The 23,550-nt window shown below is 52.7% G+C and overlaps 2 protein-coding genes and 1 long non-coding RNA gene across 3 annotated transcripts in view; 1 reads left to right on the top strand and 2 right to left on the bottom strand.

The window, feature by feature from the left end:
* Positions 1 to 6,667: 6,667 nt before the first annotated feature.
* Positions 6,668 to 11,079, bottom strand: NMRK2 (nicotinamide riboside kinase 2). The gene is made up of 7 exons (XM_019744220.2): positions 10,810 to 11,079; positions 9,096 to 9,186; positions 8,490 to 8,538; positions 8,248 to 8,404; positions 7,720 to 7,791; positions 7,259 to 7,365; positions 6,668 to 6,987 (listed from the first exon to the last, which is right to left on the bottom strand). Exons 1-7 carry the CDS (start codon positions 10,833 to 10,835, stop codon positions 6,902 to 6,904), a joined length of 588 nt encoding a protein of 195 aa, XP_019599779.1. The 5' UTR covers positions 10,836 to 11,079; the 3' UTR covers positions 6,668 to 6,901.
* A 175-nt stretch (positions 11,080 to 11,254) lies between these two features.
* Positions 11,255 to 23,102, top strand: LOC141572671 (uncharacterized). The gene is made up of 2 exons (XR_012498018.1): positions 11,255 to 11,393; positions 22,743 to 23,102. It is a non-coding gene; the product is annotated as an uncharacterized LOC141572671 (long non-coding RNA).
* The window catches only part of ATCAY (ATCAY kinesin light chain interacting caytaxin), a 28,756-nt gene continuing 18,274 nt past the window's right edge, over positions 13,069 to 23,550 (bottom strand). Inside the window, exons 9-13 of the mRNA XM_019744219.2 lie at positions 21,120 to 21,218; positions 20,341 to 20,376; positions 18,434 to 18,505; positions 17,202 to 17,234; positions 13,069 to 15,516 (exon numbers count right to left, since the gene is read on the bottom strand). Of these exons, the coding sequence (XP_019599778.2) occupies positions 15,507 to 15,516; positions 17,202 to 17,234; positions 18,434 to 18,505; positions 20,341 to 20,376; positions 21,120 to 21,218 (250 nt within the window). The 3' untranslated portion in view covers positions 13,069 to 15,506. The remainder of the gene's footprint in view (positions 15,517 to 17,201; positions 17,235 to 18,433; positions 18,506 to 20,340; positions 20,377 to 21,119; positions 21,219 to 23,550) is intronic.

The following is a 23,550-nucleotide window of genomic DNA, read 5'->3' as shown; positions in this document are numbered from 1 at the left end:
GGTACTTAGCTATCCTGCATTTCAAATTAAGGCTGCGTAGAATCTTAAATGCACTTGGATTCACACCTACCCTTTCAGTATGCAGGGTCCGCCACACTGCAGGGCTAACTCCTCAGTGTTTTTCAGGGTAACGGCCAAGCGTCATTGTTCTGGAGATGATCTCTGCCCCAGCCTCCTGACCTGGGTTATCTTCAGTGGCTCAGCTCAGCGCAGACTTAGTTGACTCATTCTGTCAGTTGAGGGCACAGAGAACCACCCTGGGGTCATAAAGCACCTCTCCAGAATGTCTGGCCCACGCAAGCACTTAGCAAACAGCACTGCCCTTTCATAGAGCCTGCTGGACTAGTGTGCTGTAATTCATTGTGACTGCAGCAGGCAGACTCTGAGGTGCTCCCAAGGACCTCTGCCTCCTACCGTTCACTCCCTTGACAGTGGCCTGGCCTCATGGTGGGTTCTAACCAACAGAACAGCAGAGGTGATGGAGGTCACTTCCATGATTAGGCTACATCGATGGTGACTTCCATCTTCCTGGCACCCCCTTTCCCTTGATGCTGGCTTTGATGAAGCCAGCTCCCATGTTGCAGAGTCCCACATGGCAAGGTACAGCTAGCGAGGAATGAAGCCCGCCAACCACATGAGCAGTCTTAGAGGCGGATCCTTCCCCAGTCGAGCCTTCAGATAAAACCCAGTCCTGGCTGACACCTGGATTGCAGCCTCTTGAGAGACTGGGCAGAAGGCCCAGGTAAGCCATGCCCAGATTCCTGATCTATGTAAACTATCAGATGACACCTGTGTTGTTTTAAGCTAGTAAGTTTCTGGTGATTTGTTCAGCAGTAGCTGACTAATACACTGATACAGGCACACTGCAACCACTTGCCGGCTTACTGAACTATTCAACTTCTGTTTCCCCTCTTTTAGCACCTTGTCTATTTGCTGTGCCTTCATTCTTTTCTTTCTGAGAGTGTGATTGGGGTTGCGTGTTAGCGCTGGGCCATTGTCGTCCTTCTCTTCTGGGGAGATGGACCACTCAGCAAATTTGCAGTCAGGACTCTCTGCTGCCTGGTTTTGCCTTATGCAAAGTGGGAATGTCTTCTGCCTGCTTCTTGAGATGGGTGGGAGGCAGGAACTATGGGAGCCATGAATTCCATCCCTCCAGCTGTTGGGCGTCAGGTCAGACCTGCCCGTAGGTCAGCTCAGGGTTTGGCTGCCATGTGTGCTGCGCTTTGGAAGAAAGGGGGTTAAAACCTGTGTTTATATGGAAGGAGAACTCACACACAGCATGGCGAGTGAGGGAGGCCAAGGGAGGCAGGGCTTCTGCTTGTCCTGCTTCTAAATTGCAGCGTGACCTCAGGCACATTGCCCTCTCCTGGCCCCATGGTCCCAACTGCAAAATGGAGGTAATTGCTCCTTTCCCTGACTGTGACACCAGGAGGATTAAGTAGTTGCTGCACAGGGGTTTATAATCATCAACGCTGCATACATGTTGGTGGTACAACTAATCAAACCAGGGTCTTAGAGCTGGACAAGGCTCAGAGAACACCAAAGCAGGTGTTCCGGGGAGGTCAAGCTCTCCACACGGACACCAGCTGTAGGGGACGATGGTGGGAGGGGCGGGCGCAGTGATCGCAGCGATCACGTGTGTGGATGGTTGGCCAGGTGGCACTGAAGTGAAACCTGCTACGCGAGGATCAGCAGCTGCTGTGTCAGTCCCTAGGTCAGGAGGGGGTGGGGCCAGCGGAGGTGCAGTGTGGAGGCCACTGGGGGCCTCCTGCTTTTACCAGCACGTAAGATGGAGCCCTAATTTTAGGCCTTACACCACAGCTTGGGTTGTCACATAGCACCTTCGAGATGAGCCAGAGGGTCCTGGGTTTGAACGCAGCCTGATTGGGCTGCGCTCTTGGCAAACACACCCCCTCTCTGCCCAGTCTTACCCTCCCCCAGGGAGGAGGGTTCCGTCTGCCTCCTAGGGTAGCACAGAGGATGGAAGGAAAGGGTGTGTCGGGGTCCAGCACATACAGCGCACCCCCCAAGCATGAGTCTTGTTAGATTTGGGAGGCTGCGGTGTGGGAAGCACCATCACACTCTGGGTGGAGCAGAGCGTTCCCATCTCTTGTAGGTCAGAAGACAGTCCCTGTGCCATCTTCCTTGGGCCTGGTGGCCAAGAGCAGGTGCCAGCCAAGCCCACAGCTGCTGCACTCCAGACCATACTTGGGCAAAAAGCTGCGGCCGCTATTAATAACCAGGCTGTGCCTGCCCAGGTCCTGGGGTAGGGAGGGCCCGCAGCTCCTATAAAGCCAGGCCCACCAGCTCCCAACGGCTCCTTCAGCCCCTGAGACTTTTAGCCCCCCTGTTGTGAGAGAAAAAGAAAAGTAAGTACCAAAACCATCTCCCCCATCCCTCCGCCCGGCCCCACTTGGTGGCCTGAAAAGTGAGACACAGAACAGTGGTGAAATGACATACCCCACGCAAAGGACGTCTGAAACACAGCCTTGGTGGCACTTAACTGTCCCAGGCGGTTTGGGGGCCTGTCCCAGCGGGGAAGAGGGCAGAGAGGAGGAAGAAGAAGAATGAGGAAGAGGAACAGGAAGCAGCTGGGTCTTCCTCAATTCTCTTTGTCTTAGAGGGGAGAGAGCTGGGACACCCCGCCCTGGGCCAGGCTACCCCAGAATGCATGTGTGTTTTGCGGTGATGTGGCCATAGCGCTGGCTCCCTGGGGAGTAAACGGTGGGGAATTAGGTTGGGGCTACCTCACTACCCTGCTCCCACCCCTGTCTCCAGACCCCCTGGTATCCTCTGCCCCCTGGGGTTTTAGATTTTGAAAGTCCTCTTCTGGGGTACTTATAGGCCTATCTGGAATGAGTCCTGTTTGCACTGACTAAACTCTAAGACACCTCTGCTCTGGCAGCTGCCTGACCCCTGCCGCTTCCTCCCCTCCCTGAAACTCAGTTGTTTGGTGACTTTGTTGAATGCCAGAGAAGCTTCAAGGGAACAATGAGGAGATGGGACCATTCTTGGGTCCCCCCTAGATCCCCACCAGAATGTGCTGGGTGAATTTGGGAGGGCTTCTGGGTGGCAGTGGAGGGCATATGGCAGACTGAGGCCATCAGCCCAGTCCTCCCCCAGGCACTGGGGACAACTGCCCTAGGTGTCCCCAAGGACATTCCCTCAGGGGCCTGGCGGCCGGGAGGACGGGAGCCCGAGGTCAGGCAGCCTTCAGCGGTGACCGCTCTGGCCCTATTGGGACATGTGTGGGGGTGGGGGTGCCAGCAGAGTAACTGCTGATTAAGAGGGCTGGCTGAGTGCTACTTAATGTGAGTGGCAAATGCTTGGGGTGTGTGTGGGGGGGCTGGTCCTGAAATAGAGTAAAAACGAGGAGGCGGGGAGACGGGTGCTACAGCCTGACCCCCACAGGGCGTCTACCTCCATTGGTGCTGTAGATTTCAGTGTCTCTCCCCCCATGGCTGTAAGGACGTTTGGGGCAGGGACCAGGACAGAGTGCTGGTGGGGTGAGAGTCCTGGGGCCAGGGAGTGCTGGTGGGGCCCTTTGCATAAAAGGTCACCTGTCTGTATGTCTGTTTGCGGTGTGCTGGGCGGGGGGGTAAGTTCTCCCCAGCAGGTTTGGGGCTTCAGATTGGCTTTGTCACTGAGGGAACCGCAGAGGGGCCAGGTTCCAGTGAGGGGCCCATCAGGGTCCCGTCCACCCACCTCAGCCCCCAGCAACCCTGAGGCAGAGGCACCACACCCCCTCCGCCATGGGGTGGCATCCCTGGCACAACAGGGCCCTGCAGGGACCAAGAAAGGGGGGGGCCTCGGGCAGGCCTGGCCTGGCCAAGTTCCTCATGGTGCGGGATGACTTAGCCCAGGAGGGTGTCAGCCACAGGACGGCGGGCACATGGGGGTGTGTCAGTGTCTGTCCCTGTCCTGGGCCCTCAGCCCCTTCCCGGGGCCTTCCCTGCACAGTGAGTCCCACTCGGAGCTCCTCCAGGGGATGGGGGTTCAAGCCAATTCTCTGTCCTCAGGACAGGGTGTCCCCTCTGCAGTTGGACACTGGGGCCGGGTCATTCTCTGTGGGGGGCCATCCTATGCATTGTGTGGTGTTGCCAGTGGTGGCGAGCACAGATGTTCCCGGTGGCAGGGTCACCCCCTTGAGAACCCCTTCCCTGAGGTTGTTTTTGGCCTTGAAGTTTTCGGGAAGGTGGGGTGCTGAGCGCTAGGTGTCCCTGGGGCCGGTTTTAGGTGATAAGTGGGCAGGCATTCTAACTTCAGTAGCTATGTGCTTCATTCCAATGCATATCAGGAAATTGAGGTTTTCCTTTCGGCACCAGTGCCATAAAGTTTTCTCTTCAAACGAATTTAGTTAACATCAATAAAATAAGTGAGATTTGTAAGGAAAGCTAATAAATGCAATCATGGGGGGGGGGGCGTCTTCGGACCCGGCGCCCCACCGCCTCATGAGGGCAGAAGGAATGGCTTCAGAAGGGACCTCTGAGGGATGCACAGTGAACAGCCCGGGTTCCCAGGCACGTCACCCTGGCTTAAACCTTGCTGGGATGCCTGGTTCTGAGGGTTTCCAGAGATTCAGGACTGTCAGTGTTAAAGCTGGGAACATCCCCTGCGCATCAGGACAAGGTGGTCACCCTACTAGTGGCCCAGACGGGGTCTTCAGGGCGGTCGAAAGAGCGCGAGAGGCCCTTACTGAAATAAATACCCGGGATGAGCCCCAGGCCCAGAGCGTGTGGGTCCTCCCGGCTCTGCTGCCATCCATCTGTCTGTCCCGTCTACCCACCTGTCCATCCGCTTAGCGCTCGTCCCTCTGTCTTGCTCTGTGCTGGGTCCTGAGGCCACAGGAGTGGAGAAGGGCCACGGTGACTGCAGCTGGTTGCTTTCTGCTCACAGGGAGGCTGTGTTCAGAAAGGGCAGCTACCCAGTGGACCGGCCAATCGGGAGGCTCCTGGGCTGGGGCATAAGAAGTGAGCAGCAGACTGGTACCCCAAACCTGGGTGCAGCAGAGCTTGTAGGATGGACTCATTGCCCAGCCTGTTCTGTGGCAGAGGGCTGGGGGCCTTCAAGCACAGAGCCCCACTCCATAGGCCCCCCTGCAGAAAACTTAGAGGGTAGGGGGGCTGTCTGGACTGTGGGGTGAGTGAGGGCTCTGGACACCCACACTCCTTGCCCTATTGCCTTTTCCTGATGACTGCAAATACGGCAAGAAAGCCTGTGGGGCCCTCACTTCACCTATGCCCTGTGCGTCCCCTGCAAATGCTGGCCTGTGACTGAGGCTCCTTCCCAGAATCATGCCAGTGCCCAGACCTGACCTCTCCCTCCCTCCTTCTTTCCGTCCCTCCCTCCCCACTCCTTCCTTTTCTTTTTCTTGAGGTGAACTTCACATAACATAAAATTAACCATTTTTAAGTCAACAGCTCAGTAGCATTTAGTGCATTCACAATGTTGTGCAACCACCACTTCTATCCAATTCTAGAACATTCTCATCACCCCAAAAGAAGAAGCCCCATCCCCATCAGCTATCACTCCCCCCACCTCCAGCCCCTGACAACCACTAACCCACTTCCTGTCTGTGGATGTGCCTGTCCTGGACATTTCACATACATGGAATCACACACTGTGTGGCCTGTGTGTCCCGGTTTCTCTTATGAGCACTGTGTGTTCAAGGTCCATCCACGTTGTGGCGAGTGGCAGCGCCTCCCTCCTTTTCACAGTCGAGTGACACTCCCGTGTGTGGACGGGCCACGCTGTGTGTGTCCATCATCCGTCCATAGACACTGGGGCTGTGTCCACATCTTGGCTGTTGTGAATCCTGCTGCTGTGAACGTTCTTGTACAAGTTTTTGTGTGGACACCCGTTTTCAGTTCGTTGGGGATATTCCTAAGAGTGGAATTGCTGGGTTATATGGCAATTGGTTCTTTCTTTTATTTTTTCTCCATGACTTGTGAATGCTCACTGTCTTTGTCCAAACCTGACTGGACTACGGGCTTTCGTTCTGTTGTGGCCTGAGCAGGGTGGGGAGCAACGGCTCCACAGCTGGCCGTGCGGCATTACCTCAGGGCAAGGGGAACCTGCCCTGCCCCCAACTCCCAGGGATCTGGTCTCACCGGACCTTCCAGACTCCTTTGGGAAAAGAGAACAGGGTCTAGGGAGACCCAGGTTCTAGTGCCAGCTCTGCTAAGCCACCGGCCATTGCTGAGCCCGAGTCTCCCTCTCTTCGAACTGGGTGTGAAAAAACTTTTTATGGATGCTTTGGGGAGGGAACAGGGAAATGTGGTTCCTGGGACAGGAAGTGTGTCCTTTACAAGCATACTGGGTCATGAAAACTTCCCAATAACCCCACCAAGTAGGTATCAGCTCCAACCACAGAGAAGGGACATGCTGGGATCAGGGCTCAGCCAACAGCTGGGTGCCCTCAGGCTGCTGACTTCCCAGCCCCTGCTGTGGGCCATCTGTTGAAAGTTAGCAGGAAATTTCCTCTCTGGAGAAACTGAGACCCCAAGGACCCCCAAGCAGCCCCTGGGGTCATGTCTGCATGGGTCCAACAGGTGGAGACTAACTGCCCAGAGCTCTTAGTGAAACCCTGAGGCCACCAATGATCCAAGGAGAGGGGATAGAAGGGTCCCTTTCAGCTCCTCAAACACAACAGGCTGGACGCCAGTGGTTAAAAAAACAAAACAGGACTGAGTTTAATACTTAAGCTGCTGTGAGGTTACAGAGGCTTCCTGGGGCGGATCCCGGGGCCCCGAGATGCTGAGCTGTGAATGGGGCCCCCACTTTTGCATGTACAGATGTTTCCAAAGAGAAATGGTCACACTACCAGCCTGGTCATACTGTGGCCAAAATCGTATGTGGGTCCCTGCAGTGCCGGGCTGGGCCCCTCCTCCCCCAGCCACGCCTAGGAGCGGTTCAGGAGCGAGTTCTGAATGTCTTCCAGGACCTGGTGGAAGATCTCCTCACGGGACTTCATGCCATCCAGGTACACTGAAATCAGAAAGGCCATGGTCAAGGGTGAAATGGCTGGGCTACCAGGAGGCAGCCAGCCAAGTCACAGGGAGACAGGCAGACTGCTGGGTCAGGAGGAAATGGACCTACAGAGTCAGGCTACTGGAATAGAACAGCCTCTGGGGCCAAAAGCAAGCGGGAATGGTAGTATGATTCGAGGAGGGACTTCTGGGTTCCCCAAATGGTCCCGATGTGGAGAGGCTGGGCTCAGAGTCCCCTGGGCCAGGCCTCATCCTACTCAGAGGCTTACCCACTTCCACGCCATTGGCCTCCATCTCTTGCTTATACTTCTGGTACATGGGCCACACGTGACCATCAAAGAGGCCTGGTGGGTCGGGCACCTCATAGCTTCGAGTACTGGGGAGAGAGATAGACAAGAATGAGTGATACCCATGTCGCTCACGGGTGGTGCCATGAGCAGAGCCTTGGGGACCTGAACTCAGTCAGGGATAGCACCAGTGAGAAAGGGGACCTCACTGAGTCAGGGCCTCCAGGCTGGGGTCTGGGTTCCCTCCCTAGCTTCTGGCATTTTCACTCCATGGGCCTGGGAGATGCCCAGGGCAGGGCATGGGTGGGCCATGCCTCTAGGCCCCAGGTTGGGGCTTCTGGAACAGTGTCTTCTGGCTGCCAGCCTGTGGCTTCTGTGTGGCCTGTGTCCCATGGGCATCATCGCTTTCCATCTGGTAATCCAGACAAAGCCTCTAGGCTCACCTCCTCCTCCACTTGCACTCTCCGTAGGGAACAGTCAAGAAGTACCGTCGGCTGTACAAATCCACCAGGGGCCTGGCGGGGATGGGGGACAAGGTTAGTGCCATGGGCCTGCTTTCACTAGTCAGAGGGCACAGCCCCACGGCCCTGGCCTCCAGCCTCGTTCCAGGGCTGTGAGGGCTGGAGTGGGAGGGGCTGGGCCAGCTGGTTTAAGGGTCAGGGCGGGGACCAGCGTCGGTCAGTCTCCGCTATGCCCACAAACATCCCCACAGCAGCCCCCAGTTTGGACGGGCCCAGAGGGGTAGGATATCTTGTCCAGGGTCACACAGTGGGGTCAGGGGTCCAGTCCAGCCTCCTACTTTGCCTGAGGGAGGATGAGGTTCTGGAAGGAGGACTCAGTTTCCCCAAGAAGCAGGAGTGTTTGCCCCAGACCCTTGAGCTGAGTCCAGCTCTGCCCCTGACTTCTAAATAGAGACTCAGTGACCCCTGGGAGGGCCCAGATTGTCTGGGATGCAAACCACAGCTGCTCACTTGTAGCTGTATAGCAGGAAGCCTTCCAGAAGGAGGATGTGGGTGTCTGAGGTATCCAGCTGGACGCTGACCCCATGGGCATGTGCGAACTTCTGGGGGCTGCTCACCCAGGCCTTCACGGTGCTCAGCATGGCCTCCATGTCCAGGGACTCCAGCACTGGGGGTGGGGAGAGTGGGCATCAGCAAGGCCGTGGGAGGGGGGCAGAGTGGGCAGGGGGCGTGGGGCCGCTGGCCGTCCTTACCATCCCATTGCTTGAAGCCGTCCTCCCCGACTGCGATTTGGTCTTGGGGCTGAAACAGAGGAGCCCGAACCCTGGGCTCAGTGCCCGCCTTCCCACCTCACTGCCACCCTGGAGTGACAGACCCTTGGTGGACCCCTAGGTAGCTGGAGACCCCACAGTGAGGGGCCTGGGGTCCTGCCCCATCCCTCTGCAGTTGATGCTTATAGGTTCCAAGGTGCCAGGCACTGTGGGGGCTTCAAGTGGGCACTGGAACACTCCTGTCCCCTGCCCTGTGACTCTTGCCACAGGACTTCACACCCATTACCCGCTACAAAGCATGGAGGGCTGACTCAGAGCCCAGTTTGCAGATGGGAAAGTGGAGGTACAGAGGGAGAAAGGGCCCAGGAGGCCACAGTGGTGCTGGCCTGGTGGCACCCCCACTCTGGGAACCGGTGTCCCCATCAGCCCAATGGGGAACAGGTGTCCAGTGAGAATGTGCCAGGTGCTTAGTACATGAGAATGCCCAGGGCGACCTGGGAGGGGCCGCTGCCTGGCCTGTGTGGGCTGTGGGCAGCAGAGGGCAGGGTGGCCTGGGCCGGTCCCCCATCCCCAGGCGAGGGTGGTCACCTTGAAAAAGTCATCCTGGTGGATCACGCAGCAGTTGGGCAGCACCTGGAGCAGGCTATTGGTCAGTGTGGTCTTGCCACCGTTGGTCACGCTGTGGAGACAGTGCACGCGTGAGGCTGCCTGGCTAGGCCTGAGGGGCCTAAGGGGCCCCTGGAATCAGACTCAAATACAAAACACAGAACCATCAACCAGAGAGCTAAGAGGATATTGTTATTGGCCTAGGGTCAGAGAAGGCTTTCTAAGCAGAGACAAGGGGCAGAAAGTATGAAAATAGACAGAAGCGGCTCACATAGGCTCTCGGGCTGCACAGGCCACCCTAGACTTAGAATCATTTTACTGTCACCGCAAACCTAGGAGCTGCGTCTGCAAAACCCAGGTTTACAGACCAGGAAAGTGAGACCCAAGCATGATTTAGCTGTCGTAGGGCTTTTTTTTTTAAGGCCAAAATGGTAAAACAAGTGCAAACTGGGGGAGAAAAAATTTTGCAATAGGGAAACCAGCAGTTGGTTTTTAAACTGAAAGAGGCACTCGAGTCTATGAAATGGTTGTCACCAAGAAAAGACCGGAAAAAAAAAAAAGGAAACGGGAAAGAAAAGCAACTGGCAAAAAGCAATTGACCAACTTGCCCTGGTTTGCTGAGGATATCTCTGCTTTTAGCACCAGAAGTCCCAAATGTCAGGGACCCTTCAGTGCCAAGAAAACCAGGACGGGTGGTTGGCCTGGGGCAGAGGGAACAACACTCTGGACTCCTGGAGCAGAGGAAGGACACAGCAGGTCAGACCTTTCTGGAAGTGAGTGCCCTTTGACCTTGTCCCTGTTCCAGCAACCCGGGGCAGAAAGCTGGGTGTGGAACAGGGGAAAGCTGCAGCCGATTTAAAGGGCCCACGGGAAAGGGGACACCCCTACATTGAGGGGGAGCAGGTTAGAAGACCCTGACATTAATTTGGGTTTTCACTAAAAGGCACATCTTATGCTCAGCGTGGCTATGGAATTTGCAGGGCCCTGTACATAAGGAAAGGTTGGAGCCCTCCTTCAAATTTATTAAGAATTTCAAATGGGTGCCAGCAGAGCATTAAACCAAACACAGGAAGGGTCTAGGGCAACAGCCTGGGTGGGACATCCGTGCTCCCAAGCCTGCCCTGCATAGGTGAAAGGCTTCCCCAGCATTACCTTTCTTTTTTTTTCTTTCCATTTTTTTAAATATTAGTTTTAGGTGCACAAAACAATGTAATGGTTAGACATTTCCCAGCATTATCTTAAAAGACCTGGCTATTGGTAATAAAATGGAGATTGAATCCCGGGAGGAGGGAGGCCCCTGTTGGGCAGGTGCTACCACAGGCGCACAGAATGCGATTCTGGGGGTCGCCACCCTACCCACCCACGTGTCTGCCTCAGGGTAGGGTGTTCCCTGCCCTCTAGGACTGGCCCCAGCCTGTTAGGAGAATCTGCCTGAGCTCTATAAAGTCTTCCGTCCCCACTGATTTTTGGCTTTACGTGGAGTATAGTGGGGAAAAGTGATTTCCATTTGGAAATTTAAAATTGGACCCCCGCGCCCAGCCCGCTGTCCCCGCTGCGGGAGTCCAGCAGAGACCCCTCCCCAGACTCAAGCTGTAGGTGGTGGGCCCTGCCACCCCAGGCACCAGGAAACCCTCCATTCATTCCGTGGCCTCTTCTGGATGCTCCCCTGTGCCTTTGTCCCCGTGGGGCCACTCACCCTCCGATGCCCACGATGTACTTCATCTCTGCGTGGAGGGCTGGCAGGGGCTGCACTGGGCCTGCCTACTCCCAGGCACCCCGCTGGGTCTCACCCCTCAGTGAGCTGCGTCCCAGCTTCATTGAGAAAACCTGGCACTTTTATAGACCCTGGCAGCCCGGAGGCCACCCCAGGGGAGGCGGCCCTCAGCCTATGGGCAGCGCAGCCCCCAGGGTGGGGGCACATTTCCATCAGATGGAAATAGCTCCACGTTGCCTTTTGCCTAAATTAGTCACGGGCCAGCAGGATGGGGGGGGGTACGGGTAGATGTCACCCCAGCTGCCTCTTCCCTCCTCCTCCTCCCCTCTCCTATCCAGACTGCCCACAGGGCAGATGGCACCACACATCTTCCCTCCCTAAAAATATCATGCCCAGTGTGTCCCCTGGCCTGACCCTGACATTAAGACTGGTTCTGATGGTGCTGAGGAAACGGAACTCACTGCCTGCCCCATCACACACGAGTAGCAGTACCAGCCCCTACCCACCACGGGGGAACTTCCCTTTTCAAGGGGGCTGCAGCCAAGATGGAATTAAAGTCCCGAACGGTGAGTGCCAAGATAGCTGTACTCTGATGACCTAGGCCCTGCCAGAAACTCTCAGCGTGACACCGGGGGCTGTTCACCGACTGCCCACGTGAGGCCTGAAGGAGTCACCAGGTTTGGCATCGTGCCCCTCAGCGGCCTGGGGTGGGGTATGACTATGCTGGTGGCCCCTGGTCTGGTGCCCCGGGAAGGTGAGGGACGCAGTCACCCAAATTCAAATAGCCACTTCCTGACAGGGCTGGGACACACATCTGGACTGGAGGCTCCACCCATCTATACGAGGGGAACAGCCCCTCGACAGTCCTGTGTGACCTCGGCTGAGTCATGTGACATCTCTGTGCTCAGTCTTCCCTCGGTAACATGGGGACTGTATGGTTGGGCACAGGCTGTTATTATTGTTATTATAACTGTGATATTGTGATTTATAACAAATATATATTTGGTCTTAGTCCTAGCTCCCAGCACACACCTCCTAAAACCATTTCCTAAGTGGTACAAGGGAGTATCTTTTGTCATAATATTTGGTTCCTGGAATCTCCAAAGCACTTAAGATGAAATAAATGTCTTTTGCTATTTATAAGAAGCCCTTTGAACCACACTTGAATTTATACTAGTGGGGTGACTTTGGAAAGTCCCTCTAACCACAGGATGGGCGCTGGTGGCCAAGGGAACCAGAGTGGGGTGAGAGGACGGAGCTTTCAGATGAGTGGGGCTTAGGTCAGTCACCAAAGGCCAACAATCCCTAAATGAAGGGGTTTGGATTGCTTCTGGGTGAGCGAGAGTGTCCACATGCTGGGAGGGAGGTGCCGGGGGGGAGGGGGCATGGAAGCTCTGGGCACCTTCCCCACACCATGCCCTACGCACCTCTGCATCTCTTCCATCTGGCTGTTCCTGAGTTACAACGTCTATGATAAACTGGTAATCTAGTAAGTAAACTGTTTTCCTGAGTTCTGTGAGCTGCGGTAGCAAATTATCAAAAGTGAAATGTGTGTGTGGGGATGTAGGAAGCCCCGATGTGTTGCCAAGTGGGACAAAATTGTGGGTATCCTGGGGAACCACTACTTTCAACTGGTGTCTGATGTGGGGATAATCTTGTGGGGCTGAGCCCTTAACCTGTGGGGTCTGTGCTAACTCCAGGGATAGTGTGTCAGAATTGAGTTAAATTGTAGGACACCAGCTGGCGTCTGCCGAGAAGTGGAGAATTGCTTGGTGTGGGGCAAAGCCCCCCACATTTGGTGTCAGAAGTGTTGGTGTGAGTGTAGAGAGTAAATAGAACTTTCTCTTTCAATAGTAATAATAATAATGATGATAATATATTTAAAGTATTACTTTATAACAATACCATAATGATTAAAGTAATATACAATTATGTAAATATATAATAATATAATAATTAATAATATTATTATTAACTGCTGACTGGGTTTGATTCCAAAAAGGGTTGGGGCAGGAAATGGACTTGAGGCACATAAAGGCAGAGTCGAAAGGGGCCTTGGGAATAACCCAGAGGGCCCCCCATTCTACAGATGGGAGATGGAAGCAAAAGACAGGTGGTGGCCCAAGGTCACCCAAGACATTGAGCTGTGCCCCCTCTCGCCCCGTTAAAGCTCTTTCCTCTGAACTGTGCCCAAGACTGGCGAGCACTACAGCCCTTGAAAATGGACAAAAGTAACAAACCTCTGTTCTCAGTTATAGTTTATTTCACATAAAAATCCCCCAAAGTTTATGGAAATGATGTCTTCACATCACAACAGTAATCATAATGAGTTGTTTTTGTCTTTAAAAATCGCAAAACTTGCTGTCGGAAGGATGAGCCCGTGAACTGACTTTGGGGCAGGACTGATAACTCCTCGTGTGTCACAAGAGAAAACCCCAAGTTGGGGGTCCTTTCCATTTTGGCCAAAACTGCCCCACAGGTACAATTCTTTCACAAAGCCTATTTCAGAGGGTGTGGGTAGCAGCAGTCCTGGACACCATGGCCCCGTTTGGATGGAGACTTGCAGTGGACCGACAAACCGGTGACAGGTGGCCGGCCTGGAGACAGTCTCCACAGGGGTCTCTCTTTGTTTTCGAAGGGCTGCTGTGGCTGAGTTGGGGTCCTGGGCTCCGCTTGCCCATTGCCTGTGGTGCTGGTGGTCCAGAGGGGTGGCGGTGGGCCACGGTGAACCTGCTGGAATTTCTTGTGTGCCCAGAATCTTTAGTCTTCAAAGTCCTTGAGAGCTGGATGGGGTCTGCCCATTTGTCTGTCACCTCTGTATGCAGGCACTCAGTAATTGTCTGATTGGGTAGAATGAATCGGTTCCTATGCCTGGTTCCTCTTTTTCTTGTAATGAGGCACCAGCCTTCCAGAAGCTATTGCATTTCCTGGTGGGGGGGAGAGTTGGGGGCTTTTGGGACCACATGTTGGTCTCAGGTGAGCAGCGCCGGCACCTGCACCTGGAATTTTGGGCCCGGGATGGAGGGGCCTTTTGGAAGGCAGCCTGGAGAAGCCCACCCACCAATCTCTGCTGCCTCAGGCTCTAGGTGATTCCCCTTGGCCTGGAACAAGATCCCTGTCCCTTATTTGACATTTGAGAAACACCAGAACCACAGATTAAAAAAAACCCAGCAGGCCTCCGAAGGTTCAGGCCTCACGGGCAGTGCTGAGTCCCAGAAGATGCCGGTCCAAAGCCACTCAGAAGCCTGGCATGTTTCAAGGTGGGAGCCGCTGGGGCTGGGGCGTTCCCTCCAGGTGCAGGACCCGCTCTCATTTGGTAAAGCGATGGGCATCCCTTTTCTCAGCACTAAACACCTTAGCTCCCTCCTGTTGTTGGGATAGCTCCAAATGCACTCCCTTGCCATCCCAGATCAAGAATCATTTGACATTTCCGCTGAGGCCAAGAACCTCATACTTGCAAATTGAAGCGTGGGTCAACTGAACCTTGTGAAGAAGCCAGCCACAGAGCCAGGAAGAGAGGCCTGGAGAATGTACCCACTCAACTTTTGTTCATTTTCATAGAAATAGAAACTCTTAGGATTGGAGGGGACACAGAGACCACTTTCTGCAAGCACCATCCAGCCTTTTCTTAAATACCTCTGGAGACGGGGAACTCACTGCTTCTAGAGACCACCTGACTGGTGTTTGGGCCACATTAGAAAAGTCTGTCTTTTATCAAGTGAAATTTGCCTCCTTTGAATGCAGGTGGCTGTTGTGTCCAGTCTATGGGATGTATTTTCCCAGGTGACCTTTGAAACACTAAAATGAATACCCAGTACCCTGTATCTTCCTTTTTCTTGTCTATTTCCAGGATAAGCCTATTTCAGAGCTGCCTTCTCAGTCTCTGCTCTTGGTGGGAGTCCGAGGGGCACATCCCAACCCTTCGATGGGGGGATCAGAAAAGTGGGAGCAGCTCACTCCCTTAGTAGGAGGTATTGATCAGATTGCCCTGTGGCATGGCATCCGCGTTCAAGGGGCTTGAGAATGTTCTAGATTGAGGGGGACTGGAGGCAAGGATGTTTAGTGGCGGCTCTCAACTTGTGCTGTGGGCTCCAGTGCTCCCACAGGAGGTGGGTGTCGTAAGAGATGAAGGGGGCCAGTCAAATGAAAAGCCATGAGGTTGAAGATGCCCAGGGCATGGCCCCGCTGGGGGGGGGCCGAGCCTCCCGGCTAGGTGTCCAGGGTTGTGGGGGCCATTCTGGCAGGAAAGGCACAAGAATGAATTCCAGACCCAGCCAACGAGCCAGTGGGCATCTGTGGCTCCAACCTGGGTCAGGTGACAAGCAAGAGAAGGGTCTTGAACCAGGACTTTGTGCAGTGGGAGGCTCCTCTGAGGCCACCAAGGACACATAGGCCACGCCCTGTGCTTCTCTCCCTTCTTGGCTGTGAGCTCATGAGTGCAGGGCTGAGAACTGGGTCCTTTTCCAGAATGCACTACTACAGCATCGTTTAAAAAAATGTTTTCAAGCAGCTAAAAAGGATGCTGGGTTTCAGAGATGGGTGGAGAAAACAGGCACTCTCCGAAGACTGGGGTTTGGGATGAGGTGGGGATGAGATCCAGGGCTAGCGGGTATCTGACAGAGGTTTCTTGGCATGTGGAATTTTCTTTCATGTTCTTCTCTGTACTTCTTCTCATCACTTTAGGACATGCTGGAGAGGGAGAAACACAGGACAAGTTATTAGTATTGTTTTTATAGAAAGTGGAAAATGTTCCCTATGCGTGGTATCCAAAAGAATGATCGAATCCGGCTTTGGTGCACCCTCAGTAGCAAGAGGAGCACCTGCCTGTTAAGGTCTACCCCTTGCTATCCACCTTCCAGGTGTGGTTCTGAAGGCGACCTCTCTCTTGGTGCCCCAGCAGAACAGACCTGGGCACTGATGCCCTCAATCAGACTGGAGGGTAGCTCCAACCCATCCACCCCCCCATCTATCTATGAATCCCTCCCTCCCTCCATCCATCCATCCATTCATCCCCCCACCCACCAACCCATCCATGAATCCATCCATTCTCCATCTACCCACCCCACCACGCCCCTATCCATCCATGAATCCCTCCATTTATCTATCTCTCCATCCATCCATCCACCCACCCACATACCCATCTATCTAACCATCCATTTGTCCATCCATCTATCTGTCACTCCGTACAATTCCTTTTTGTGTGTCTTTAATCATTTTAAACATGTTATTTTATCATTTCTATCTGAGGATCTCCAGGAGGGGGTCTAATTCTGTTGATTGTTGCATCTGCTGACTTTTTCTCATGTGGATGATTTCCTTTTGTGTTTTATGTCTGTGGATGTGAACCTTTCTGCAGAAAGCATGGATTGAAATGGTCTTTTTAAAAATGCATCGAGAACTTGCTTCCATTTAGTGTCCCCAGGGCAGGCCTGGCCATAAGACCATTTCTGATGTTTATTTCTCAGCTTGGGGCTTCCTAGGTCACATGGGTAGTATCAGGGCATGGGGCCAGGCCATGTTCTGGATCTGTAAGAGAGTGTGTGGTCAAAAGTTAGCCTTGCACATTCCAAAGAAAGGTCTGGCTCTTGCCCAGCTCCTGGGCGGCCACTTCTGAGCCCTGGGAATATACTGCCTGGTACGAGTGTCTCTGTTTCCCTGGGACCTTGGATTCTGTCAGATAGTCTATGCTAACAATGTGATTTAGAGTGAGGCGGTATCAGTTTGACTTCTGGAGGGGCTGGAGACTAAGGTCAGCCATGTAGGCAATCAGTGGTGCACATGCGACTGACCCCAGTAAATACCTGGACACCAAGTCTCAACTGAGCGTCCCTGGTTGGCAACACTTCCTGTGTGTTGCCCACATTGTTGCTGGGAGAATTAAGGGCTGTCTTATTGCTGATTTTCACCTGTATCCATCCTTCCACTATCATAAACCATAACCATGACCATAGCAGCTTTGCTGAGTCTGTGAGTCCTTACAGCAAACCACTGAACCCCAATACATGAGGCTTTTCCTGGCATCCAGAACCAGGCAGAAACACCGAGACAGGCTGTGGGCTGACGGTGTGCCCTTGGCTGAGCTATATGCTGGGCTTCCGGGGGCCTGGCTCCAGGTGGACATCTGAGTCACAGCTACCATGTTGCTCAGCTCTGGGGCTTCATGCCAATGACAATCCCTGGAGTTGTGCAAGGACAGGATGCCTGGCCACAGCAGAGACCCTATTGTCATGGTAACCGCTGACTCCCAGACTCCCTAGTGCAGTTCCCCCCACACCCCTACCAACAACAATAAATCATGGGGCATTTGTCTCAGGGTGACTCCACTTAGAACATCTCAAAGTAAAGGCTCCAAGATCGCACTGTTTCCTACCCACCTTGTTTCCTGATCTTCTGTGACTGGAGCAGACCTATGGAAGAGAGAAGGGGTCTTGGCATTATTTGTCTATTGTTGGGAGCCTTGGCATTTGGCTCTGAGTCCCATGAGGGCTGACACAGCTTCATCTTCATCTGGTACAATGCAAGTATCAGTGTGTATCTGCTGCGTAACAAATGAGCCAGACAGGCAGTCATAAGGAGATAGGCTGAGGCCCTTCACTAATGCAAAATGAAGCCACTAATGTTGCTTGGGGTCTACCAGGTCCGGGAGGCCAAACCCACCCCTGGGGACTTGCACAAAGGTCACCAGCAAGGACCTTCATCTGAGGGCAAACTTTGGTCTCTCAGTGGCATTAGCTGCCGTGGTTCCTGTGCTTGGCCTGTGCTACATACAGGGAAGCAGAGGGGGCAGTCCCGAGATGGAGCCACTGCACTTGGAAGTTCAGGGGTAGAGAAGGAGGGTACAACAAAGGTCAAATGCAGGAGGCAGACCCGACAGACAGGAAAATTGGGAGGGCCTTCCAGAGGTAAGGGAGAGGCCCAGAGCCACACTGTGCTTGTCTACACACATCCCAGGGCGAAGCTCTAGAAGATTTTAAGTAGATATTTGCTGGGTTTAAAAGAAAAAAAAAAGGATGGGGAGGGAGGGAATGGGAGTAACTGCTTAAAGGGCACGGGGGCTCCTTCTGGGCTAATGGGATGTTCTAGAACCAGACAGAGGGGCTGACATGGCGAATGCATTCAATGCCACTGAATCATGCACTTTAAGATGGTTCATTGCATGGTATGTGAATTTCACCTCAGTTAAAAAAAAAAAAAATGAGTGAGGAAAACCCAGAAGAAGGGAAGGGCCTGGAGGCGCGCTGTCCACAGACCTTTAACCGATGATTGGCGGGTTCTATGTCCATATCATTCAGGACAGCAGCACTGAGCCCCGGAATGTGGCAAGTGCGACCGTTACTGTTCATCCATGTAAGTTTAAACAGCGGCCTCTACAAGTGCACCCCGTGTGGGACAGCTCAGGGTGGAGGGAAGAAGGACCCCGATATCGAGCATTTGTGATGGAGTAGTCTTCATGCTGGCTGGTCCATACTGGTGTTTGCATTTCATCCTGATCACATCAGGATCATGAGAACACGATAACGCTGTGATCCCTTTTATGAGACATTCCAGTGGGCTCGGCAGCCCCCGGTGGGTGTCAGCTCTCGCCTGTGGTCACCTGTGTATTTACCTGTCCTCCACCAGTGCCGCCTCGGGCTTCTCTTCTGACCTGGGCAGGACGAACTCCGGCTGCGGCCTCGCACTGGGGACAGAGAGAGGTGATGAGGGATGACAAGCTGCTGTGGACCAAGGGGCTCTGGGCTCCCTGGTCTGGCTCCACTGTGGCCTGAGGGCAGTTTGCAGAGGCTTTAGCTGCCCCCAGGAAGTGCTGGGCCCCGGAAGTGGGAAGAAATGATCCCCCAGGGGTTCATGAAGATGAGGCCGCTGTGAGAAAGGGGGCATGAATGGTGACGGGATGGGGAAAGACCCTGAACCATTCCTTGGGAGCATTTATCTCAGCTCATCACTGGAGAGGCATTTTCGCACATGCTCCGTGGACGCTGTCGCCCTCTGTGCTATGATTCCAGAAGGTGGGCACCCTGCTTGTGTTGTTTATGTCTCTATTCCTGTTCATAGCTAAGACTTGGGAGGTGGAAGGAGTATAACGAGAGTGAGAAAGCGGGTATGGAGGGAAGGAAGGAAGGAGGGACAGAAAAGGAAAGACAGACACTGCTCTTCATACTCATTGGGATGGCTATAACCATTAAACAGCAAGTAACAAATAATGACAAGGTTGTGGAGCAATTAGAATTCTTGTGCATTGCTGGTGGGAATGGAAAATGGTGCAGCCGCTGTGGGAAAATGGTCCTACTCATAGGAGGTCTCCAGAGGAGGCAGATTCATAACGACAGGAAGTAGATGGTGGGGCCAGGGGCTGGGGGGAGGGGAGGGCAGTGAGTGTTTAATTAATGAGGACAATGTCAGTTTGGGAAGATGAGAGGTTCTGGAGATGATGGTGGGATGGTCGCACGACAGTGTGAATGTGCTTAATGCCACTGAGCTGTGCACTTAGAAGTGGTTAAGATGGTACACATTACATTATGAGAATTTTACTACAAGTGAAAATTTAAAAAAAAAAAGATAGGATGGAAGGAAAGAGGATAGGGAGGGAGGGAGAAAGGAAAGAAGGAGAAAGGACAGAGAGAAGAGCTAGGCGGAGTGAGGAAAAATCCCCTAATGGCACAGATGGTGAACCCTGCCTGCCCTCCAGCCTCACCTCTCACCATGCCGCCCTTTGTCATCATTAAATGACAGTGTGTGAAGCCACTGGACTTTTGCTCATTATATTTTTCATCTGCTGACATGACCTCACCCTATCCCCAAGACCCGCTTTCCTCACTGGGTAGGTGTCCCTCTCCTTTACCATTTAAAGAACCCTCTGGACCAGGACTCTTAGTCGCCTCTGTGTCCCTGGTTCTAGCACAGGGCCAGGCAATGATACATGCTTTCAACCCACTGAAAGCCTCCACTCTCTCACAGATTTGCTGTGTGGCCTTGGGCAGGTGTCTTGCCCTCTCTGAGCCCCAGGTTCCTGGGCTGTGAGATGCTGTTAGGGATCCTGGGCCTGCCTAGCTCTTGTGGGGGATGTGAAAGTATCCAGGCACTGGGATAAGGACATCATAACTAGGTGGGACAAGAATAGTCCTGAAGGTCTGTGAGTGCTGCTTGGGGTTACGACACTAATGAAAAATGAGCCAAGAACGTATTAGAGGGGTGAGTCTGGGTGTGTCGAGTCGAGTATGGAGCTTTTGTTCCCTCTGTAAAGGGAGAACTTAATATTATCATGATTACCATGAGCCCACCTTTTTGCCAAGTGGGCTACACTGTTTCTGATTTTTCACAATAACCCCCAAGGTCATTGTAAACTTTCTATTTGCCTAATATCATTCTGTGACTAAGTGGGGGAACCTGGATTCGAACCATGGTCTGATTCCAAGCCCTTGAGCCATGTGTGAGCATGACATTGGTCCTTGCTGAGGCGAAGTCCCCGGCTGCCCCCTACGTATGTCCCCCACCCCACAGCCACTCTGCACCCACCTTTCTCTTCTGACCTTGAGCCTTTCCTCTTCGTACCTGGAAACAAGAAGGAAGAGCATGTCAGACACAGCCCTCCTTTCCCCGTAGGTACACTGTCCTGGGAATTCCCTTCCTTTTGGGAACAGAGAAACAATCTCGCTGTCATCTCTGAATACATGCCAGGCTTTAGAGCAGAAAGTACAGTCGGAGCTGACAGTCTGCTGGCCTTTTCATGTCTCCTGCTGCTTTGCAAGTCCCCACCCCCGCCCCCCAGCCCAGGGCAGGAAATATCTGTTCTGTTGGTGTATTCCAGTGACTCACTAGATATTTTTTGTCTGATTCAGAGATTGAACAGTGCCATTTTGAAGCAACACGCTCATTGACATGGGTTGTTCTACACATCCCTCCATCAGGGCAAAGTGTTTCTATAAAGGGCCAGAGAGGAAATATTTTCAGCTTTGCAGGCCGGTGTTGGTCACACCAACTCAATTCAGTTGTAGCTTGAAAGCAGCCGTAGATGACCCACCCATAGATGGGTGTGGCTGTGTGCCAATAAAACTTTATTTATAAAAACAAGCCGTGGGCCATGGCTTGCTGGTCCCTGCCCTGTACTACGGTAGGTGCCCAGCTGACTGTATTCTCTAATGTCACCTGTGCTTGTTTCACTGTGTTTCCCTCTGTTCTGCTGCTCTGCCACTCAATGTCTGGTTCCTGGGCCTTGTTCAGCTGAATGTGTAGTTGAGGAGCCCTGGCGGCTTTGAGGATTAGGTGGGCGTGCTTGCAGGGCCCGGGACACTTACTGTAGCACGCAGTCTGGGATCTGCACGTGTTCCATGGGGATGAGCTGCTCCAGATCTTCTAAGCTGTGCACATACTGGATCTTGTTGATGAACTTGACGCTGGTAGGAGAAGGAGGGGAGGTTGCCCAGGACCAGAAGGAGCAATGGCAGATAGGGCTGCACACACATAACCCAATTCCAGGATGCCACGAGCACCTTTGCTCAAAGCTCCCTCCCCACCCAATCCCAGCCTCCACCCTCTGCCCCTAGTGGGGTGGACAGAGCAGAGCCCGGGGTCCGACCCTGATCCCTGCTAAGCTGATGCACTTGTTTTAAGGAGACAGAGAGGTAAGAGATTCTGCTAGACTCTAGGCCGTCTCTCCATCCTCACTCTCTGCATTAATTTCCCCTAGAATGCTTCCCTGGCACTCTTGTCACTGCCTGGGACAACACCAGCAGTCATTTGGGCACAAGAAAGGCACACGTGGCACTCTGATTCACTCTCCATTCTTTTGGGATGAATGGCTTATTCCTGTATAAACCCGTATTCAGGTTGTCTGATAACACATGGTGCTTTGTCACCAGCATGTTGCTTTGAACTCACGGTTATTAAAAAAAAAAAAAAAATTAACTCAAACCTAATTTTGGTGATATGTAAAATAAGCTTTTTTCAAGGGAAAATAAAATTTCTTAACAATGAAAAATGTAAGGCCAAGAGAATATAATAGTCCAATGAATAAGAAAACAATCACATAGCAGTAAAAAAAAGGTAAGATAGAGCAAAACATCTACAAGAGTGTGTCAAGAAGTTTTATATCTATTTTTAGAGATTAGATGAAAATTCGGCTCAAGCTTTCCGGCATCCAGTGCAAAAGGAGACACATGATGCTCAGCTTACAGTGTCTATAAATGGAAAAATAAAGCAGTTACTCAGCAGAGGCCAATGGTAACTGATTAGGGGATGACAGACTTTTCCCAAGGAGAGGCACCAAGTGGCCATGTGGACCGGAATAAACAATTCCAATTGCTTTCATGCAGTTCAAATTTACTTTTTTATGAAAAATTTATTCTCAGAGCACGGGGTCTCCCTCCAGTTGGCATGACAGAAGGGTAAAGGGAGAACAGACAGGGTGTGAATATCAGACAAACGGGCAGGAATTGTACCCCGCCTGTCTCATCTTGGTTGTCCACTCTGTACCTGAATATGTCCGGGTCCAGAGGACTCTGGGTGGACCAACCAGATTTGTTAGGAAGGTTTTCTGTGGTGCCCAGAGCCAACACCTTCTGCTCTGAGCACTGCTCTACAAATACCGGTGAAAGTCACATCATGCAGATGATGTGATCACACCCTCCACGCCCATTGTTGGAAATGATCCCCGAATCTCTGCTGCGACCAGGCTTTGTCTGCCTGTGGGCCCAGCTTTCTGTTTCCTGTTGGGGGGTGGGGGTGTCCGGAGGGAGAACTCCAGTCCAGGGCGAGGCACATTCCCAACGTTTAGATCAGCGTGGGACACACCGGGATTTCCCTGGAATTGCAATCACAGACTCTCAGGGCTGGATGGCAGCTCAGAATCCATCTCTACTTTCCTTGGCTTTTAAATGGAGACACTCATTTCTCTCCCTTCTCCCCCTTTTCTTTGAAAGCTCAAAGCGAGACCCTCAAAATTTGCCATGTGAAAAGCAACCACAAGTGAGAGAAGCATCTGCCTCGAATGATGGGACATTGAAGACAGTGCAATTCTGTGAGGCCTGCGCGCGCGCTCACGGTTTTGCCTGGTCATCATTAGACAAATGAGCCATAATTAGTGTATTATTTACCTGATTTCGCTAGTCTTAGGAAACCTTGCGCACAGATCACCTGAAGTTGCCTCCTTTCAAATCGTTCACACTGTGTCTCTCTTTTTTTTTAAATTTGTTGGGGTGACAATTGTTAGTAAAATTACATAGATTTCAGGTGTACAATTCTGTATTACATCATCTATAAATCCCATTGTGTGTTCACCACCCAGAGTCAGTTCTCCTTCCATCACCATATATTTGAGTAAGTGTCTCTTAAAGCAAAGTGTGGCCCCGTCTCTTAAACTCCTCACAGATTCTTAACTGGGATCTCCATTCAATTCAATATTTGGAGTGACCTTAAATTAAATGTACATTCCATTTTTATGTGATTGACTAGGGCAGTTAGTGCCTGGTTTTGTTTTCCTTGCTCTGTTTCTCCGGATGCTTCTATATTGTGCAGTAAAGGGTGAGCTCAGCAGGCTTGGATGCCCAAACCCTGTATGTGGCAAAGAAAGAACTGGCTGTGAATACTCGTGGGAGGTCACCTGGAAACTGAGAATCGTCTTGCCTAGTAAGAGAGAGTCTAGGGTTACCTGGGGCCTTGAGCCTGGTCACGTAGTCTATGCTAACAATGTCATTTATGGTGGGGTTCTTGGGCCATGTCCTATCAGTT

This window comes from Rhinolophus sinicus, linkage group LG07 (genome assembly GCF_036562045.2).
Source record: "Rhinolophus sinicus isolate RSC01 linkage group LG07, ASM3656204v1, whole genome shotgun sequence".
Classification (NCBI taxonomy): Eukaryota; Metazoa; Chordata; class Mammalia; order Chiroptera; family Rhinolophidae; genus Rhinolophus; species Rhinolophus sinicus.
Note: the sequence above shows the minus strand (reverse complement) of the source record. Positions and strands in the feature narration are given on the sequence as shown.